This window comes from Prunus avium, chromosome 1 (assembly GCF_965620075.1).
Source record: "Prunus avium chromosome 1, drPruAviu1.hap1.1, whole genome shotgun sequence".
In the NCBI taxonomy this organism is placed as follows: Eukaryota; Viridiplantae; Streptophyta; class Magnoliopsida; order Rosales; family Rosaceae; genus Prunus; species Prunus avium.
This window is the reverse complement of record NC_142284.1, coordinates 14,222,946-14,242,581: the sequence shown is the minus strand read 5'-3', so window position 1 is coordinate 14,242,581 and position 19,636 is coordinate 14,222,946. Positions and strand designations below refer to the sequence as shown.

The following is a 19,636-nucleotide window of genomic DNA, read 5'->3' as shown; positions in this document are numbered from 1 at the left end:
TAATCGAGAAAATCTCCATGATCCCATATAAAATCCAGTATGTTTCAAATTACTTGAAGGTTATATCAATTACAGACAAGAAATGGGTTGACATGCCAACTAACAAAAGTTTTACACACATTCCGGCATTAGAGAACAGAGTATATCAGAATAATATTGGTACTAAAACTGATGCTTAAGACGTAAATATTTGTCAACGGTTACCACAGCATTCAAAGAAACAATGAACTCCACTCCACTTCATTTTTTTTCCTTGGAGATGATGAATATGCTAAAAAATGTAGGTTCAAAATCTTAAAAGTGCTGCATGTTTGCATCAACTACATGGTACAACAGAGAGGGTATTCCTTCATTTCATTCTTTGTTTTGTTTCAATTAAGTTGTTACGATGCAAATAAAATCCTCTCTACCCACCCCTCAGGCCCTGAAAAGAAAAAACGAAAATGCTCAGCCTTATCAACTTCATATAACAGAAATACTGAAATTAACAATGCACAAGAATATTTACTCAGACTAGACACATTACCTCTACACAGTGGTGATAAAGAATCCACAAATACCGAGAAGCATTGCCTTGCAACGAAAGAGTACCTGCTCAATGACAAATGGCATGCCTAAGAAAATATTTATATGCATAAATAAATACCAATCATGGAGTGATAAATACCTATAATTGTAATTCTAATCAAATATACAAGTACAGAAATCATGCTAGATAAACTCCTGAACAACATATATCCTTAATATATCCTTAATATAATTGGAATAGAATCCAGTGGTGAGACGACCAATGCTGAATAAACTCCTGAACAACATATATTACTGAAACAATAGCAGCAATATTATCAAAAATTAAGTAGCCAAAAACCTATGCTAATACAATTAAGATTGAAACCTATGCTAATACAATTAAGATTGAAAGCATGAGAAATTACTAAAATCTTGTTTACTTGATACTTTCCGCAATTCTTTATAAAATCAGCAATTAAAAAACATCTTACGCCTTCCTTTCAAGTCTTTCCAACTTCAAATGTGGTTGGAGGCCTTCTAGTACATCCTCATCATTATTATTGTTGATTATATACCTATCTTTTTACCATACAAATGCCAACAAGCTTACGTTTTTCTTCTCCTCTAATTTAGCTTTCCTTGCTTCAATCTCCATTGCTTACCTGCTCCAGATTATTAATATTCAGTTAACCTTTCCATTGATTCAAGGCAGCCAGCTCCTCTATTCCGCATCCCATCTCCTTATCCACATAAAAGGGAGATAATGTTTGGAGGGTAGTCAATTTCCCTAGGACCCCAACTGGAAATTTCGTAACCTTATCCCAATAAACATGTCTCAAGTTGATCAAGTTTTGCACGTCTTTTGGAAATTCTTCAAGATGGCAGTTGTTGCTCTTAATGTTTGTACGTTATATAGCTTGCCAATAGAATTTGGGAGTCTCTTGATTCCTGTTCGGGAAATGTCAAGATACCTCAAGTGTTTAAGCTTTCCGATTGAAATTGGAAGCTCCTTAATATGTGCCCCATATAATTTTAAGACACGTAAAGCTTTAAACCATAGCAACATGTTTCCAAGTAGTGCTTCAACATTCGAAAACAGTGTTCTCAATTTCCCACTACTTCCATCTGGAACTATAATGGGAGTTGCAATATCTTCAATCTTGTGGAAGTCTCGCATCATGCTTCCAATTTCGGATACACTTTCTGCAAGATCGTGCACGTTGCATTCAGTAACAATGCCATCATCATCCACTGTAGCATCTTGAAATAAGGAGCTTTGGAATAGAATATCAAAATATTCATTACCTATATCCTCCATCTCTAGATTACTTGTTTCTGAAGAAGGATGGAGGAATCCTTGAGCCATCCAAAGTTGAATCAAGTCATCTCGTTCCATCTCATCATCTTTCATGAACGCTGGGCAATATGAAAAACATTGCTAAAATCTTGTTTACTTGATACTTTCAGCAATTCTTTATAAAATCAGCAATTAAAAAACTTCTTACACCTTCCTTTCAAGTCTTTCCCCATAAAAGAGAAGATTATATTCGAAATAAGAGACGGGCCCATTAGAAGACAAGTGGAAGTGGGAGTTTGAAAACCTTACATTTCTTCACTGTCAAAGTTGGAGCCATTACGAATTCATTGTACGCGTAGAGTCAATCTCTCTTTTCTAGCAAATTTCCATGAACTGACAAGAAAAAGGAGAAGGATAAACAAGTCTTATTCCTTTGAGAAATGATTCAGAATGAATAAACTCTAGTTAAACCGAAAGGTGAAGATTGAAAAGGAAATTTGATTTCAGGAAAGAAGAAATTACTGCTGTGGAGTGTGAGAAATCCTGGGCACTGCTGTGGAATGTGAGAAATCTTGGGCCATTCTGGGCCGCTATCCTTTGTGCATCTTTCCTTCAGAAAGGGACATTCCTGAATTTGTAGGGTTTGTAATTTGGTGAGGCGTTGCATAGCTGTGACACTAGGTAGATTCATGAGCTTCTTGCAAAAGCGAATCTTTAGCGTCATAAGAGATGTAAGGTTACCCAACCAATCCTCAAGAGCCTCCACTCCATCGAAACGGTCTATCCACAAATATGTTATAGACGTGAAGTGTTGAATTTGGTGAGGCAGAGACTTGAGCTTGGGCCACCCGGTCAAAACTAATCTTTGAAGTTGTGATGTTCCAAGAAGATGGAAATCAGGGAAGGAATCGAGCTCCTTCCAGAACCCACCAAGTTCCAATATCTTCAAACTAGCGCAGCAGTGTATCCCTGTGGGCAGATATTTTAATTTTCCACAATTAACAATCACCAACTCAGAGAGAGATGTGAGGTTGTCTAAACTTGGAAGACTCTCTAAATTAGAGGCATTTCTTATTTCCAACTTCACAAGAGAGGCGGGCAGTTGTAGGCCACTACTCACCAAACTTTCTAATCTCTCACATTTTTCAATACTCAATTCATGGAGGGATGTGAAGAGGTTTAAATCTGGAATAAATTGTAGACCACTACAATCTCTTATATGCAGCAACTCCACAACATAGACAGGCCCACTGCTCACCAAACTTTCTAATCTCTCACAATATTCAATGCTCAATTCACGGAGGGATGTGAAGAGGTTTAAAGCTGGAATAGATTGTAGACCATTGCAATGATCTATTCTCAACTTCACAACAGAGACAAGCCCACTACTCACCAAACTTTCTAATCTATCACAATATTGAATTCTCAATTTATGGAGGGATAGGAAGCTATGCAAATCTGGAATAGATTGTAGACTAGGGCACTCGTGTACAGACAACTTTTGAAGAGATGCACAACAACCAAAGACATCGGGTGCAATACAAGTTAACTTCTCACAATCTCTTATCTTCATACGTTCTATCTTCAACAACATCCCTTTAGGCAGACATGTAAGCTCCTCATTATCTTGTATCTTCAACTTCTTCAGAGATGAAAAATGACTAGGAACCTTTCTTAGGTTGGGACAACCCTCGATCTCCAGCTTCTCCAGGCAAGGAAACACCATGACTTTTCCTAGTGCTTCCATCCATTCAATTGGCTCCTCGCAATAACAAATGCGTAATTCTTTCAGTGCTGGAAATACGTCATTTCCATAAATCTCTTCTCCAATACGTTTTAGATTATGCATTCCAGCAATCCCAACAATTGTAAGATGCGGTAGATGGCTGAGTGTCGGGAATTTTTCACATTTCTTGCACCAACGGAAGAAAATCTTCTTTAAATTGTCAAGCTTAATCATCCATGATGGAAATTTAGCACCCATGAAAAACCCAATACCTAGTGTTTCCAACTTCAAATGTGGTTGGAGGCCTTCTAGTACATCCTCATCATTATTATTGTTGATTATTGACCTATCTTCTGACCATATCAATGCCAACAAGCGTACATTTTTCTTCTCCTCTAATTTAGCTTTCCTTGCTTCATCTCCATTGCTTACCTTTTCCAGATTATAAATATTGAGTTCACCTTTCAATTGATTCAAGGCAGCCAGCTCCTCCATTCCGCGTCCCATCTCCTTATCCACATAAAAGGGAGATAATGTTTGAAGGGTAGTCAATTTCCCTAGGACCCCAACTGGAAATTTCGTAACCTTATCCCAATAAACATGTCTCAAGTTGATCAAGTTTTTCACGTCTTTTGGAAATTCTTCAAGGTGGGAGTTTGCTGCTCTTAATGTCTGTAGGTTGTATAGTTTGCCAATAGAATTTGGGAGTCTCTTGATTCCTGTTCGGGAAATGTCAAGATACCTCAAGTGTTTAAGCTTTCCGATTGAAATTGGAAGCTCCTTAATATGTGCCCCATATAATTTTAAGACACGTAAAGCTTTAAACCATGGCAACATGTTTCCAGGTAGTGCTTCAACATTCGAAAACAATGTTCTCAATTTCCCACTACTACCTTCTGGAATTCTTTCTATAATTGGAGTTGCAACATCTTCAATCTTGTGGAAGTCTCGCATCATGCTTCCAGATTCGGATACACGTTCTGCAAGATTGTGCACGAGATCGTGCATCTTGCATTCAGTAACAATGACATTATCATACACTGTAGCATTCTGAAATAAGGAGCTTTGGAATAGAATATCAAAATATTCATTACCTATATCCTCCATCTCAGGAGGACGGAGGAATCCTTCAGCCATCCAAAGTTGAATCAAGTCATCTCGTTCCATCTCATCATCTTTCATGAACGCTGAGCAATATGAAAAACATTGCTTCAGTGCTGGTGATTCCAAATTATCGAAACTCAACTTCAAGACTGACATGATTCTATCTTCTGTCTTTGGTAAGTCCCATATTCTATTGTCTTTGACTTCAGACCATTCAGCAGGAGTCTTTTTAGAGCGCAAAATGCCTCCCAAAACCTGGTAATTGATTAGAGAATTTCTATCAAATAATTAGTAGATAAAAAAAATTAGCTATTTAAAGAAGAGTCATTCAGATATAGCCCCTTGCAACTAAAATAGTCTAGACAAAAACCCACATACTTCTAACTAAAACCCAAAATTTGAATTGAACGGCAAAATTATCCATTAATTAATAATGATTTATTAACAATCCCATGCCATAACCCCCCTATGTTTAGCACCGAACAGATTCTCCCTTTTAAATCCCTTAGGGCCCGTCTGGTAACGTTTTCAGAGAGTGTTTTCAGAGAATATTTTCAGAGAATGAAAACAAGAAAACAAATTTGCATTTTCAGGAAATGAAAATGCGTCTGGTAGATAATTAGAAAACATCTTCAGAAAACAAAAACAATGAAAACGTGTTTGGTAGTACAATTGTTTTTCAGGTGTATTTTTTATAATTTCAGTTCTATTTTTTTTTAAAAAATTCTGATATTTTTAGAGTCTAAAATTATTATAAACAATAAAAATATATATGGTAGTACAAATTGAGAATAATATTATGTGAATTATTTTTCAAGGGTATTTTTGCTTATTTCTGTTTTGAAAAAATATTTTTAAAAATGTATAATTTAACAAATGAAAAATTCTATTGTTTTTTAAAAGATAAAACTATATTTTATCTCTTTTCTTTTTTCTTTTCTCCTTTTTCTCCTTTTCTTTCTTTCTTCCTCTTTTCTTCTTCTTTCCTTCCCAGACCCGTTCCCTTTTCTTTCCTTCTTCCTCTTCTCTACTTTCTCTTCTCTTCTTCCTTCCCTCTTTTTCACTCTAACTCCTCCTTCCTTCATGAATCCCATCAACCCACCTCTCCGGTTCCACTAATTAATGGTTGTGGTGGTTAGATTGGGTGGTGATGGTGGTTGAGCTGGGTATGTGGTGGCTGGTTTTTCTCATCTCTCCCTCTGCAACTCTCTCTCTCTCTCTCTCTCTCTCTCTCTCTCTCTCTCTCTCTCTCTCTCTCTCTCTCTCTCTTCCCTTTCATTTCTTCTCCCTCTTTCTGATTCTTTCTCTTCTTCCTCTCAGTCTTTTTTTTTTCTTCTTCATCTCTGTCTTTTTTTCTTAGTTGCAGATTTGTGTGATTATGAGTTTTTTTTTCCTTGAAATTTTGGGGCTGATTATGGTTGGAATGAGGAGATTTGATTGTTTTGCATATAATTTGATTTGGATTGTTTGCTCAAGTGACGGAGGAGAGTTGGCTTTGATTCGGAGAGACTGAAAACAAAAACGCCGAAAACGAAAACGACTTTCTGGCGTTTTCAACATTTATTCATACTTTCATTTTCATTCTCAGAAAACAATTTCGGCTTGTTTCTCAAAATAACCCACCGAACACGTTTTCACGTGAAAACAGAAAACAAAAACAGAAAATTGCCCTTGAAAATGATACCGAACGGACCCTTATTTTCTGAGACCAAAAAAAAAAAAAATCCTTTTTAAAACCCTTTTATTAACAGTCCCCGGGCCGCAAGCCCATATGAAAATTTTATTGTATAATATAGGTAGCCTATGCATAAAAAAAAATGAAAAAACTTCTGGATACGAGATTGAATGTTTTTCTGATGTTGACCGACAGATGTTGCCCGAGACAAGCCGACCGACATATCATGTTTAATTGATTTTTTAATAGTTTAATAAGCAATATTTTTGTGAATTTGAGGTTTGGCAATTTACATATATCAATATTGAGGTTAATTAAAGGTTGGAGACATCCCTGGGAGGGCCACGGTTATTTCTTTCTACATGAAAATTCATCAATGCAATTCAAAATAACCCAGTCATGATATGATCCCTAAGTTCCCAGAAATCATCCAATAATCTATTAAATTATAAATAAATAAAAATGCCTGATGTAAGCAATGCTTGTATAAAAAATATATATATGTATGTATAATATATAGTATTTGTACCTGTGCCATCAATGGTAGACCTTCACAATTTTTAGCAATCTCCCGTCCAATTCTCTCTATATCAGAACTACCATCTGAGCAAGCTGCATGTTTCAATATGGACCAGCATTCATCTGTTGATAGAAGGTCCAATTTAGGTCGCGGAAGTGTTTCTGTGAGTGATGCAACTATGCCACTGCGGGTAGTGACAATAATTTTGCTTCCTGGAGCAGAATTCAACTTTGACAAACAGCTCTTCAACCTTTCCCATTTCTCAGACTCTTCATTCCAAACATCATCAAGTACAAGAAAATACCTTTTTCCCGACAACTCTTCTCGGAGGTTTGTAAGCAATGCTTGCTGACTTGTCGTCGCTACCTTTCCTGAGAGTAATTCTAACATCGCAGTTAAAATTGAATTGACGTTGAAAGTGTTTGATACACACACCCACAATTTTTTGTTGAAATACACATCGATAGCACCCTCATTGTACACTGACTTGGCCAAAGTTGTCTTTCCCAGTCCTGGCATTCCCGCAATCGCCATAACCGACAGATTTTCTTGATTCATGTTGGAGTTGGTCAATGTTGTAACTATGTCTGACACAACGTCCTTCCTTCCAATGATGATTTCATCTTTACTAATGAATGCGTTGGTTTCTCGGTCCTCTCTAATTCTTTGAGGGGTTGCATCTTTTTTCTTTGCAATTAATCCGATGTAAGATGCTTCGCTCTTGAGGTCCGCCAGAGAAGCGCTGATTTTTCTAATTCTATGTCCCATTTTTTGTCGAAACAAAATGGGATTGGAGGCAGAAAGGAAGTTGAGCACCTTTTTTCCCATATGGTTATGCAGTTCTACTCGTCTCCGGAGAAATTCATAGTTGATTTCTTCCAAGACATCATCAGCCTCATCAGCTATGTCTTTAAGTTTCTTCACCCAGCCTTCCACTGGCTTGCCACCATCTTGTGCCTTCTCAGCAGCACCTCCTAAGAAATCTTGAAGGATGGATAAGGATTCATTGAGCTTCCCTAGTTCAGCTTTGAATCCCCAGGCAAGACTGATTTCGTGAGAAACAAGGGAAGTCAGCTTCGTCAGTATTCCCTCGGTCGCGAAAGTAAGCACAGGTTCTACTGCCATCTTAGTTTCCTTGTCTAAACCCTGCGCAAGACAAACAGCAGATCATATTAATGCTAGTTAATTAAATAAGAAACGAGAAGAAGAGACTGAAGATGGATGAAGACGCACAGGCACAGAGCTTCTCTCGTAGGTAGAAGGAGAAGGAGATGATGAATGCAGATTTGCAAAACAAGACAGCAATAGCACGCAGAGACAGGCAGAGGAGCTTCTTTAACTCTCAGGAGGACACTTAAAAGTCTTGCTGGGCTCTACCATTTTGATATTTGTGGACACATGCATTTCTCACCAACTGATCATGAGATACCTCCAATCTACTTTATAAAGTGGTTCTGCATTACCACCGTGGCATTTGTCAGGTGGTGGGACGGACGAATAATGAGACGACACCTGAACAGCTGCTACTATCTGCTTTATACCGTGGTACTTGTTTGGGCCTAAATTTGGTGCGCCCAGTCCAAAGTCAAAAGCACACGATCATTTTTGACAAACACCAACAAAGTCAAGCCAAGACCGTGCATTCGAGCCCAACGAAGGAAGCCCAGAAAATATTAAAAGCGCATGAATGACCTGGGCCTCAAAGAAACCCAAAATTGGGCTTGACTTGTTCAAAATAAAACCCAAACAGAGAGAGAGACTCACGTGACTTACCTGAACTTTGAAAAGTCAAAAATTTCAACTAAAGTCACAAAGAAAAGTTACAGGAATTTATGAATACACTCTTGCAGAAAGGTTTCTCTAGTTTGGTACAGACAGAGAGAGATCAAAATCCCGTTATATATATATAATTCGGCAGACACTATTTTCAAGTGATACGCAGACTGTGTTTTCTAAAAATAGGAGATAAGCAGGAAACAGGGAAAAGGGAGTTGCTTAACTGGAAAATCAAACTTACCATCACAATTTGAAAGAGCAGGTAGACTGGAAAAAAGGAGGTGAGGTTCCCCATAAAAAACAGAAGTGACTGTCTCGGGAACTGATCATTAAGGGCCTAACTGCCATGAAGTGATAAAACCCCCTTTCTTTTACATTTAAAATAGAAGATCTTTTTGGGAATTTTTGCCGCCCATTATTAAAAATTAAAGTCTTTACTCCCAAAAAGTTTTTTTTCTATAAATATAAGAAAGGGTGAACAGATCAACACACGCAATCAAACACAGCCAAAAATCAGTCAAAAGACAAACACTCAAAATGATCACTTGATCTCAGAGAACCTTCAAGCAAATTGAAACAACCAAAAGCTAGTTAAGCCACAAGAAAAGCCAGCTACAAGTCAAGATTTTCAGTTTCTAGACTTAGAAAAAGTCATCCAAAAACGAGATTTTTCTCGTTACAGTTAAGCCAAAGCAAGTAGAGTTTGGATTTTTCACAAATATGAAAACCTCAACAAATTTATGGAGAGCCCTGACTAAGCAGAACAGGTGCCACAGTACGGTTCCAGTTCAGTAATCTTCCAGTACAGCCACTTCTGTCCCTTTCAGACCAAAGAGGTCGCAGTTCTGCCCGTTCACAAGCCTTCCAGGGCTTGAAATAGATTAAAGCTCTGCCAAACCTAAGTTTTGTTATCAATTTGCAGCTGAAGCTTAGCAGTTGAAGTTGTTGAAAGCCCAGTCCAGCACAGGCATACCCAATCCAGCCCAGATCAGAAGCATCTACCCAGACAGAAATGGAAGCGCAGCCCTCTTTTTGTCTTTTTATAGTTACTTTTTCCATTTTAAATTTTGTAAAAGGGAGTTCTGCCTGAAAACGGTTCACTCTCTTATCATTTATTCTGGCTAGAACTACCAATTTTGTACTGTGAAAAATTGTGAAGTCCTCACCAGTTTGAGGCAAGAAAAGAACTTACTTTGGAGATATTCCTCACCCAAATTCACAATCGCTTGTTCAGAAATTAGTAACTTGGGGCGCAAGTTACCTATTTCAAAGAAGTCTGCTAGAATTTTTCATAGCTAGCAGTGGCACGCTCGCACACTAAAGAAAGTTGACTTGTTGACCAGTCAATGGTTTTCAAGACAATGGGGAACTTTACCCTACCATCACAGGAGACAAATCAAAACGGGTGAACAGTAGTGTATTACCAAATGCATTTGTTGGCATTTGTTTGGTGGTGGTACCAACGAATAATGAGACTACAAACAATTTCATGAACAAACAGTCAAATGTTACATTAAGTTCATGAGAAAATAACTCCATTTTAAAAATGCAAAACAGGAAAAATAAACAAAGTGTAAAAACAAAAGGGTAAAAAACATTTTTAGTTACTAGAGTTAGAGCACTTCCACCAGTTTGCCCTTTGCCATGGCAAGGGGGGGCTAGGGCAGCTACTATTCACATGAATAGTGGCTGCCCTTGCAAAAGGTTGTGGTGTTTCCACCCATTGCCATGGAAACAACTATTCACATGAGATATGAGGAGAGAAATTTGTATAGAGTTTTGGTGTGGGAAGTGAAAACTATGGCTAAGTATTTATTTTTTTTAAAATCTGAAATTTTTTGTAGATTTTTTTTAATTTTTTTTTGTTGCTGACGTCAACAAACCTGGGCTTGAACTCGAGCTCATCTTGCCTGAGGGCTGACTTGGTTTCGTGGGCCCCAGCAGCTACGTTGACCAGCCCTTGCTGCTAGAAACGGTTTTTGGGCCTAAAACCCCCCAGCCCTTGTTGCTGGAACTGCTCTTAGTTAGGTACGAAAACAATTTTAATCACCGTAATTTTAATTTTTCCAATTTAATCATCACTCTCTCTTATCACTCACCATTTTAACCTAAGTTTGAAATCATCAATCAATTTTGTTTTTTAGAACGGCAAACCAACATTTTATGCAACATGTGTAATTTGCATAAATAAAAATGGACTAATATACATATTTTAACACAACAGACACGAACTAGTTTGATGAAAAATTGGATCCTCTGATTAGATTTGCTCTTATACGTGTTGTCTATGTTGCACGGACACGGGTACGGGGACACGGAAACGCGACACGGCGACACAGAAAATCTCAAAAAATTAGGACACGGGTACGGCTAGGACACGGCAATTAAAATAATAATTTATTCTCAATACTTCAATGTCACATAATTCCATAAAACAAAACAAATAACTCATGTTCATCATCCATACATAATAATCAATACACCACAAAAATAAAGCATAAATGATCTAACTCTCAATCTTCTTCAAGCATCTATATCTTCATTGTTGTTGTTATTAGAAAACAACACATCCTCTAATTCTGGTTCATCAAGTGATTCACATTCATCTTTCCCTATAAAAAAAATTCAGCATGGTTCACATTCATTATGTCTAATACCCAATTAATAAACCAAATTCAAATATACTCAACAACTAAGTAACAAGACTTTTATTAAAAATAAAAAAACAAATACAGATACAGTCATACAAAGATACCCACACAAAAAACACATCAAAATGGAGAAACAAAATAAAAAAGTTGTAAAGCCTAACCTGAGTTTGGCCACGATTTCTTTTTATTATTTGTTGTGTTTCTCTTTTAAAAAAAAAAAAAAAAACAATTGTCACCTCACCACTAAATCCAACTCTGCTACTACTGTGGAGGGAGATAAGAAAAGAAAATAGAAAACATAAATAAATGCATTTGAAAACAGAGAAAAAAAAATTGCAAAGAGACTTACGGTTACCTTGTGCAAAACCAGGAGAAGGGGAGGAGAAGAGCGGTGACGGAGGAAATGAAGTTTGGCAGCAGAAAAGGTGAGATTTAGGTTTAAAAAAGTCTTTTTCCACTTTTAGCTCATCTTTTTAAAAATATTTCAAATTAGTCCACCAAAGTTTCAAAAATCACGTTTAGACCCCATATTTTATTTTCAAAATTTCAAACTGATCCCTGCCGTGTCTTGACCGTGTCGGAGCCGTGTCTTGACCGTGTCCCAACCGTTGACCGTGTCCAAGGCGTGTCGGGGGCGTGTCGGAGCCGTGTCGGCGTGTCCGACACTCCGACACTCCAACATTTTGGAGTGTCCGTGCAACATAGCGTGTTGTGAATGAGTGGTGTGGACGGAGCACTTGCCCCCACATGTTGGAAGAGATGATTGCACCTTCACGGATGGCATCCAAAGCTTATCCCATAAATAAGGCTTTCCCCTCCCTTTGCAATAGCCACCGACGCTTCCTGTCCAGAGAGAAAGAAAGAGAGCCAAAGAAATTCTTCGATATGGACAAAATAGTGAGCTACTTTAGTGATAGTTAAAACACATGGTGTATCCAATTCAAACTTTTAAAGGTTTTTTAAAATTTAAAAGTATAGAGGTATCCAATTTAAACTTTTAACAATTTTATAAAATTTTAGTAGTATTTAATTGTGACTTTTTAAAATTATGGGTTAAATAATTTTTTTGTCACTGGGTTTTACACAAAAATTCAATTTGGTCACTTAGAAAAAAAATTAGCCAAATTAGTCACTGTGTTTCCCAAAGTTCACAATTTATAGACATTCTGTTATCTTTCGTTAAATGCTATTTTTATTCAAAACATTTAGGAATCGCCTTCAGTCTTCTTCCTCTAACTCAACCACTTATGGTATATTGTGCTATTAGAGTTTAGCAAATTGGGGGAAATCTTGGGTTGAAATCAAAATTGTGAGGTATAAGGAAAATAAAAAAGCAAAACCAAATTAAAATGAAATCAACAACTTACCAATATATTTTGGTGCTCTATCACCTTGATTACGTCTCCTTTTCATCCAAAGTCACAATACGGTTCTCACTCCTTTTGTTAGTATGAAATTTGTATTGCCATTTCCTAGACTCTAGCATAGTTTGAAAACTAGTGTGTGAAGAATTGTTACTGGACATTTTGGCACAACTCGTTCAACCCCATACTTCCGAGGCATGACTTGACCAATATGAGGAAACTGTTTTCAGGTAAATCATGACATAATCATGCATTCATTTTAGGATTCCTAGTTTGAGTTATTTTCAATAAAGTATTTTTATGTTAATCCTATTTTTAATAGGATTAGATTTTATCTCTTGAGATTACTTTCCTAGTTGAACTCTATTTTGTTTTAAATTAAAATATTCCTTTTTATCTCAAACTTGGAGTGCACGTCCTTTATCATTCATTGTTTGCTTCATACTATAATTGGTTTTCTTATATTAAAAGATAGGATTGGAAGGTAATTGGAGGCATGCATAAAAGCTGGCGAATTGATAGAATCAATGAGGTGATTTGCAATAATTAATCTCTTAGGCCTTAAAAGCAATTCCCTTGATAATGGGCATAAATATTGCGGGACCTTCTTAGTATTGCAATACGGCTTTTGATATTCGTATTGAGCATATAGAATTCTTAAGTAAAAGCTGCTGTGCATATATTTGATTACTTGGTGATTTATCAAACACTTTCATAATTCATATTGCATTGATGTGCATATCAATGACTCATACGGTTGAGGGCACCAAGACCGTGGTGGCGGTTTTCCTCCGGCGAGCTTGAAGCAATCGTGACCAGTATTGCGTTCAACATAAGGAGTGTCGAAGATCATCCCGTGACAGAAGTTGAGTTACGAAGAAGTCGGTAAACATTATCTAGAATGTGTCTAGGATAAGTGTGTGAGTACTTCTTGTAATCATCATTCTATAGTGGATTTGTGTTGGACTGAGGAGTCCCGTGGATTTTTCCCAGAGGTGGGGTTTTACCACGTAAAATAATTCTCTCTGTGTTCTTTTATTTTATTCCCAGCATGTTTCAGGATTGATAAGGCATATCAATCCTGCTACCAAAGTTATTTTAATTTATTTGATTATAATATTAAATTGGCCTATTAACCCCCTCTAGGCATATATAGTCATCCTACATGTATTTTCACTATTAACAATTAGCCTTAAAAGTATGTAAAAGTCATTTATTTAATAAGATTTTTAAAGTCATTAAGTTTTTGGATACCATCAAACTTTTAAATACTTTTAAATACTTTTAACTACTTTTTAAAAGTCATAATTGAATAACACCTAAACTTTTAAATACTATTTAAAAGTCACAGTTGAATACCTCCAGACTTTTTAACTTTATAAAAGTCTTTAAAAGTTAGAATTGGATACACCCCCTTAGACTTGTAGGGGTCGTTTGGTACGGCGGACTGTCATGGACTGGACTAAATCCTGGGACTGTCTTGGATTAGCTCGGATTGGACTAAGCTGGATTAAGTACTGACCTACGTTTGGTGCTGCGTCGGACTAAGAAGCTGGATTGTAAAAATAGTGAAGACCTATGTTTGGTGCTGTGTCGGACTAAAAAATAATTCTTATAATATTTAAATTTAATTTGAAATTTTGACCTAAAAATAAATAAATGCTACAAAGAAACACAATTCAAAGATTTAAAACAATAAAACAAATAAAATTATGATTGTTTATGAAGAATAAAATTTTGATATTTTTTTTTTGGCTTCTCAAGATTTATCTTAGTTGCTCCTTAGCCTTGCCCCAAGACTACTACAATTCTTCTATTTTTTGTTGGTTGAAACATTACTAAGGAGCTAAACTCACTCTATATAATTCTACGTCTTTCATGGAAGACCAAGTAAAAAATAATTTAAAAAATATATATATATATATATATATATATATATGTATAATTTTTGTATATTTGACTTTTGACTTTAAACTGAAAAATATAATTTAACAAGGTAATAATTGCTTGCGATAAAGAAAGCAGCACATCATGAATTATTAAACTTGTTTCAATATAAAAAGAATATCAAGCATTTGTCAATTATTATAGTTTGATTTTCCAGCACATCATGAATTATTAAACTTGTTTCAATATAAAAAGAATATCAAGCATTTGTCAATTATTATAGTTTGATTTTCCAAATACAAATGTGGTCAAATGCAATATCAAAATAATTCTTGTAATATTTAAATTTAATTACGGATTTTGACCTAATAAATAAATAAATGTTAAAAATCCCAATTAAAAATTTAAAACAATAATAAAAAGAAAACAAATAAAATCCTAATATTTTTTAAAGAGAGGAGTCGGACTAGCGTGTTCTATTTAGGAACGTGCTATTTAGTGAACCACTTTTCGGGCTCACTATATTAGACGGGCGAGTGTGTTTGTGCCTGATAAATCACGGCCACGAGCTGGCCGAAGGAGTCCTTTCTTTCGGCCCTGACACTTGTTCGCAGAGGCTGAAACGCAGCATTTTGCCAGAGTATTTTGACCTTCCAGAGAAACAAGAAAAATTGCTAAGGCACGATCATCTCGGCCTCGATTGAGGGCCGAGGCCGAGGTAGAGCAAGGTCACGGCCAAAGGGATTAAAGTCAGATCATCACGTGACAGCAGGGTCCCAGACTTCATTTAATGAAGTAGTGCCTGTTTAATGCAGCAAAACTCATTGGCCGCAAAGTAGCATTTAATGCATGAGGGAAGGTGGGAAGTGACTGAAGTCAGGATTTGGTGATGAAGATCAGATTGATTAGACGTGGACATTCTCACAAGAATTCTGACAGCTTGAGATGTTGGTTCACCAGCTATCCAGGCCATAAATGCGTCTCCACGGCCAGAGGTTCAGAACCCACGATCAAGAGCGGCGGCCGAGATTCACCGGGATTTCTGGGGTCTCATCACCATACTTCACGATCCCAAATGTCGAATGGACTACCCACTTGCGCTAATCAGACTCCACTATGTGCAAATTCAGCCTCGATTACTCATCCAGGGACTCTTCCTATAAATACAAGGCTCGAGCTACATTCAAAGGGTTCAAACACCAAAACAAGCCTCCCACGGAGCAACTTATTTTCTTCTGTATTGCACTTTCAATATCTTTACTTGCTTTCCTAGGAGTAGTGTTAGGTTGTAAGCAGAATCCATTCATCAATATATCATACGACCCTTGATTTTCAAGGCGCCGGAGCACCATCTCTGTTTGTTCGTTCACTCACCCCATATATCACACGACCGTCGCTCCCTGAGCAGCGCGCCGGAGCACCGCCCAAAACCCACCACTAACACCATCACTCGACGGCCTTGTAGTTCAGGCCGTGAACCTAACAGCCGAGACCAGTTCCTCTCTCGGCTACAATCGTTTGACCAGGAAGACAGATCAAATAGGCACACCATTCACCCATCCAACACTCACCAAAACATCAATGCACGGTAAACCGTGCTGGCACGCCCGCGCACAACCGCACCGCACCCAAAAGCAGGAAACCCTGTGTTAACGCACATCCCCTCGGCCCGGAACTCCAGGCCGTGAGATTTGCGCGGCAGACAGAGTGAGGGCTTTTTTTCACTATTGGACTATATAGTCTCATTTAAGTTAGTCCCGTCTGTTACCAAACATGGGTTTCGAGTGCTATTTAGCCTAGTCCAGTCCAGTCCAGTCCAGTCCAGTCCAGTGGAGCGTACCAAACATACCCATAGGGGGTATATCCAATCCATATCGATTTCATATGGTGGTATCCATATGCCCTTGTGGCTTATAGGCATGGTGTCTAATTTATGAATACAATTATCGTTTTTCTCAAAATTTATTGACAATAATGGTCGAAGATCTTTTACAACCCTTATGATATGATGTACATTAGGAACATACAAGGGGTAATAGTCCCCCAACTTCTTCTTCCGAAATATTATCTTTATCCCGCCTTCCGAAACTTGATCTTTTAGACCTTGGAGGGCTTTGTCCTAAATCTATAATATAAGTATTGTATTCACCTACCGAGAAACTACAAACTATGCCAAAATAATTATTGATCCCATTGGGAAAAACCAAGATATACGAGTAAGTAAGAAAGGAAAAAGGTATAGCAGAGCTTACGTTTGCTTCACTGCAAAACTACCAGCAATTAGGGATTGGTTGTTTTTAAAAGTTCTAACTGAAATGGAAGTAATCTTTCACAACTGGGACATCTTTCTCTTTAATGGCCTCTCTGTAAATTCCTATTAAAAGTGCTTCACAAAAGATAACAATAAACACGTTTTGTTCCTTTTTAATATGATTCAGAAAGCTGTCACAAGCACAACGGGAATCGTTTTTGCCTGGCCAAAATACGTCATCTAAACGATTTCAATTCTTGTATCTTGGAGGAGACTTACAAGTAAAACTCCGTAACTACTAATAATCCAAAAATAAAAACTTAAGAAAAAAGAAATCTAATTCGCACTTGTCTCAAGTGTAAAAAGAAATTTTAAAAAAATTGAGTATCATAGCCAAAGTGCGCTAGACCCGATTTGGAAAATGGAAATTAAAGGACAGCAATTTTGGAAACACAGTGCGATGAACAATTATGGAAGGAGGCCAACGAACGAATGCAACTACTTTCCCTTTCCTTCTATCTTACATTTCTTGTAAATAAGAGTTCTATGTTACAAATCAAAATTGTGGCTAGTTTCTCTTAAATGCTCAATTAGAATGAGCTTCTCAACTCCTAAGAAAATGAAAACAAAAATTGCTCAAGCTTTTATATATCTATCTCCCTTTCTACGCAACCCTTCACTTGGTTGCACTTATGAAAATTTCCGTTTTGAATGAATTAGTTGTTGGGGAAAACCAGCCCTTGAATCCAAATAGCCCGTACGGTCGATGTTACCCTGGAAAAAATTAAAAGTAGACTTTCGTATTTTAGTGGAAAATAATAATAATAATAATATTAGGGTGAATAATTATTATGCGTATTTTATCAAGTGATTTTGGATTGAGACTATTGGATCAAGTGTGTTTAATTTCAAGTTTGACAAAAATGCCCTTATGTAACATTTTGTGAATTTTTCAAAAGACATTTAAGAAATTGAGTGAGACCATTATGATTCTAAGGTAGTACGATACTAGTCGACTAAAAGAACACGTAGGAAATCGTTTCTGAATTTTGGGCCAAATGACTAAAATACCCTTATGTGTGAAAATTACCAAAATACCCTTGTAGGCACACACACCCAAAAAAAAAAAACATCTACAACGTTGAGGCAAACCCATCCTTTCACTTCATTCTTCCCTCTTTACTTAAAACCCAACAATCTAAAGCCTTTGTATGTTAAAGTTGTTTTCTTCCCGTATTGCTATTGCTTTAATACCTTTTAACTCTTTGACTAAAGCTTTTGCATTTGTGTTGGTTTTTCAAATTGAAAATTACGATTTATTTTGGGTAGATGCAGTTTAAAGCTTTCATGTTGTCTATGCAATTTCAATTACTTTAAATATTGTTAGTACATTTATATTTTTATAATTTGTTGCTAACGTTTGGGCAATTACTGCTAGTGTTTGAAAATAAAAAACCTACATACTAATTTATGTGGTATTATTATTATAGCTCAACGTTGCTGCTACCTGGTATAAATATCCTATCAGTTATGAAATCAAAAACTGATTTATTTTGCTTTTGATTTCTTTCAGCTGTTAGCCTTACAACATCATGTTATATCTACAACTTTAATATATTTATATTTTAATTACTATCAAAATTTACTTCAATGTCATTGGAACAGTTTATTGCTACTCATTGGGTTATTTTGAAATATTTACTATGGATTCAGTTTTGGTTTCGGTTTAACAAATTCTGTCTTTAATGGGTGTATTGTTTTTTGTCAATTAATAGCATTTTGATAATATTATAGATAACGGGCAGAAAGGTTTTTAATTTAATTTTGAAGCAGCCAACAATAATAAAAGCCTTACGAGAAATTATAGAATAGTACCGTACCACCACGTCAGCTGGTGATACTACCATTCAAAATTTGACATGTGTATAACTTTTTGACAACTAGAGTATTCATTTTACCCTTTAAAAAAAATAAAAGAATTTTAAACACTTACAAATAAAAAGAAAGAAAAATAAAAACCCAAAAATCATTTGCCTCATCGACGGCGACGAAGCCCCCTGTCATGACTATCTGTCTCTCTATCTGTGAATATGATGACAGCCCATGGCAAATGAGTTTGCTCTTGATATATGTTGAAAGCTTGGATTCCTCAAAGACCATAAACTCACCCCCAAGAAAGTTTCAATCTAAATTCCTTGAACCCTACCCGTAATAGAGAGGAGGGAGGAAGAGGGAGGGGGAGAGAGAAAAACACAAAGACATGAAAAAAGAAAGACCAGCGGCAGCCATGGCAGAAAGGTGGGGGTGGGGTGGGGGATTTTTTTTTTTTTTTGGTCAAGGGGTGGGGTGGGGGCTTTGTCGCAAGTTGAAAGAAGGGGTTGATGTTGCTGAGGAATTTTTTTTATTTATTATTATTTTAGATATTTCCATTTTTGTTAAATTAAATTTAAATTGAAAAAAGGATTTTAAATCCAGCTGTTTAAATTTTAAATTTTTCTTTAAAAAGTTGTACACATGTTAAATTTTGAGTGGGAGTATCACGAGCTGACGTGGTAGTACGGTATCATTCTATAATTTCTCATCTAGTTGGCCGATATAGATACATCAGTTTTTGGAACCAACCTCAATTTATTGACAACTAAATCTTTTACATTTATGGAGAAATTAAATTTGACACTATTCTATTTTGTGCGTATGTGTGTATACTTTCAAAATACAAAAATATATTTCATTACTTACTTTATGTTGAGATTAATTTCCCGGATATAAAGTATTCCAATATGCTATAATTGGTTTTGGACGTTAGTTTTTCTAGTTCCAAAAGTGGTTAATTGCTACTAACTTATTTAGAAGCTTTTTGCATTGCAATCAATTA

The 19,636-nt window shown here is 36.4% G+C and overlaps 1 protein-coding gene across 7 annotated transcripts; it reads right to left on the bottom strand.

Moving 5' to 3' along the window:
- On the bottom strand, positions 1 to 8,253 carry LOC110744238 (putative disease resistance protein RGA3). Of its 7 annotated transcripts, none has more exons than XM_088246698.1 (8): positions 8,066 to 8,253; positions 6,842 to 7,978; positions 2,330 to 4,892; positions 2,117 to 2,200; positions 1,816 to 1,948; positions 1,121 to 1,713; positions 527 to 591; positions 1 to 424 (listed from the first exon to the last, which is right to left on the bottom strand). In XM_088246698.1, exons 2-4 carry the CDS (start codon positions 7,955 to 7,957, stop codon positions 2,169 to 2,171), a joined length of 3,711 nt encoding a protein of 1,236 aa, XP_088102824.1. In that variant the 5' UTR covers positions 7,958 to 7,978; positions 8,066 to 8,253; the 3' UTR covers positions 1 to 424; positions 527 to 591; positions 1,121 to 1,713; positions 1,816 to 1,948; positions 2,117 to 2,168. The 7 variants fall into 7 exon arrangements, with proteins under 7 accessions (XP_088102824.1, XP_088102823.1, XP_088102826.1 ...); XM_088246697.1 differs by having other exon boundaries at positions 1,816 to 1,926; XM_088246700.1 differs by having other exon boundaries at positions 1,816 to 2,200; positions 2,330 to 4,513; positions 4,628 to 4,892.
- Between the last annotated feature and the right edge of the window lie 11,383 nt (positions 8,254 to 19,636).

Excerpts from the sequence above, each read along its gene's own strand:
- LOC110744238 (XM_088246696.1), bottom strand. The coding sequence starts at position 7,957 with ATGGCAGTAGAACCTGTGCTTACTTTCGCGACCGAGGGAATACTGACG. Across the intron at positions 4,893-6,841 it reads GTCTACCATTGATGGCACAG|GTTTTGGGAGGCATTTTGCG; the intron begins GTACAAATACTA and ends ATCAATTACCAG. Across the intron at positions 2,201-2,329 it reads ATTTCTCACACTCCACAGCA|TTCATGGAAATTTGCTAGAA; the intron begins GTAATTTCTTCT and ends TTTTCTTGTCAG.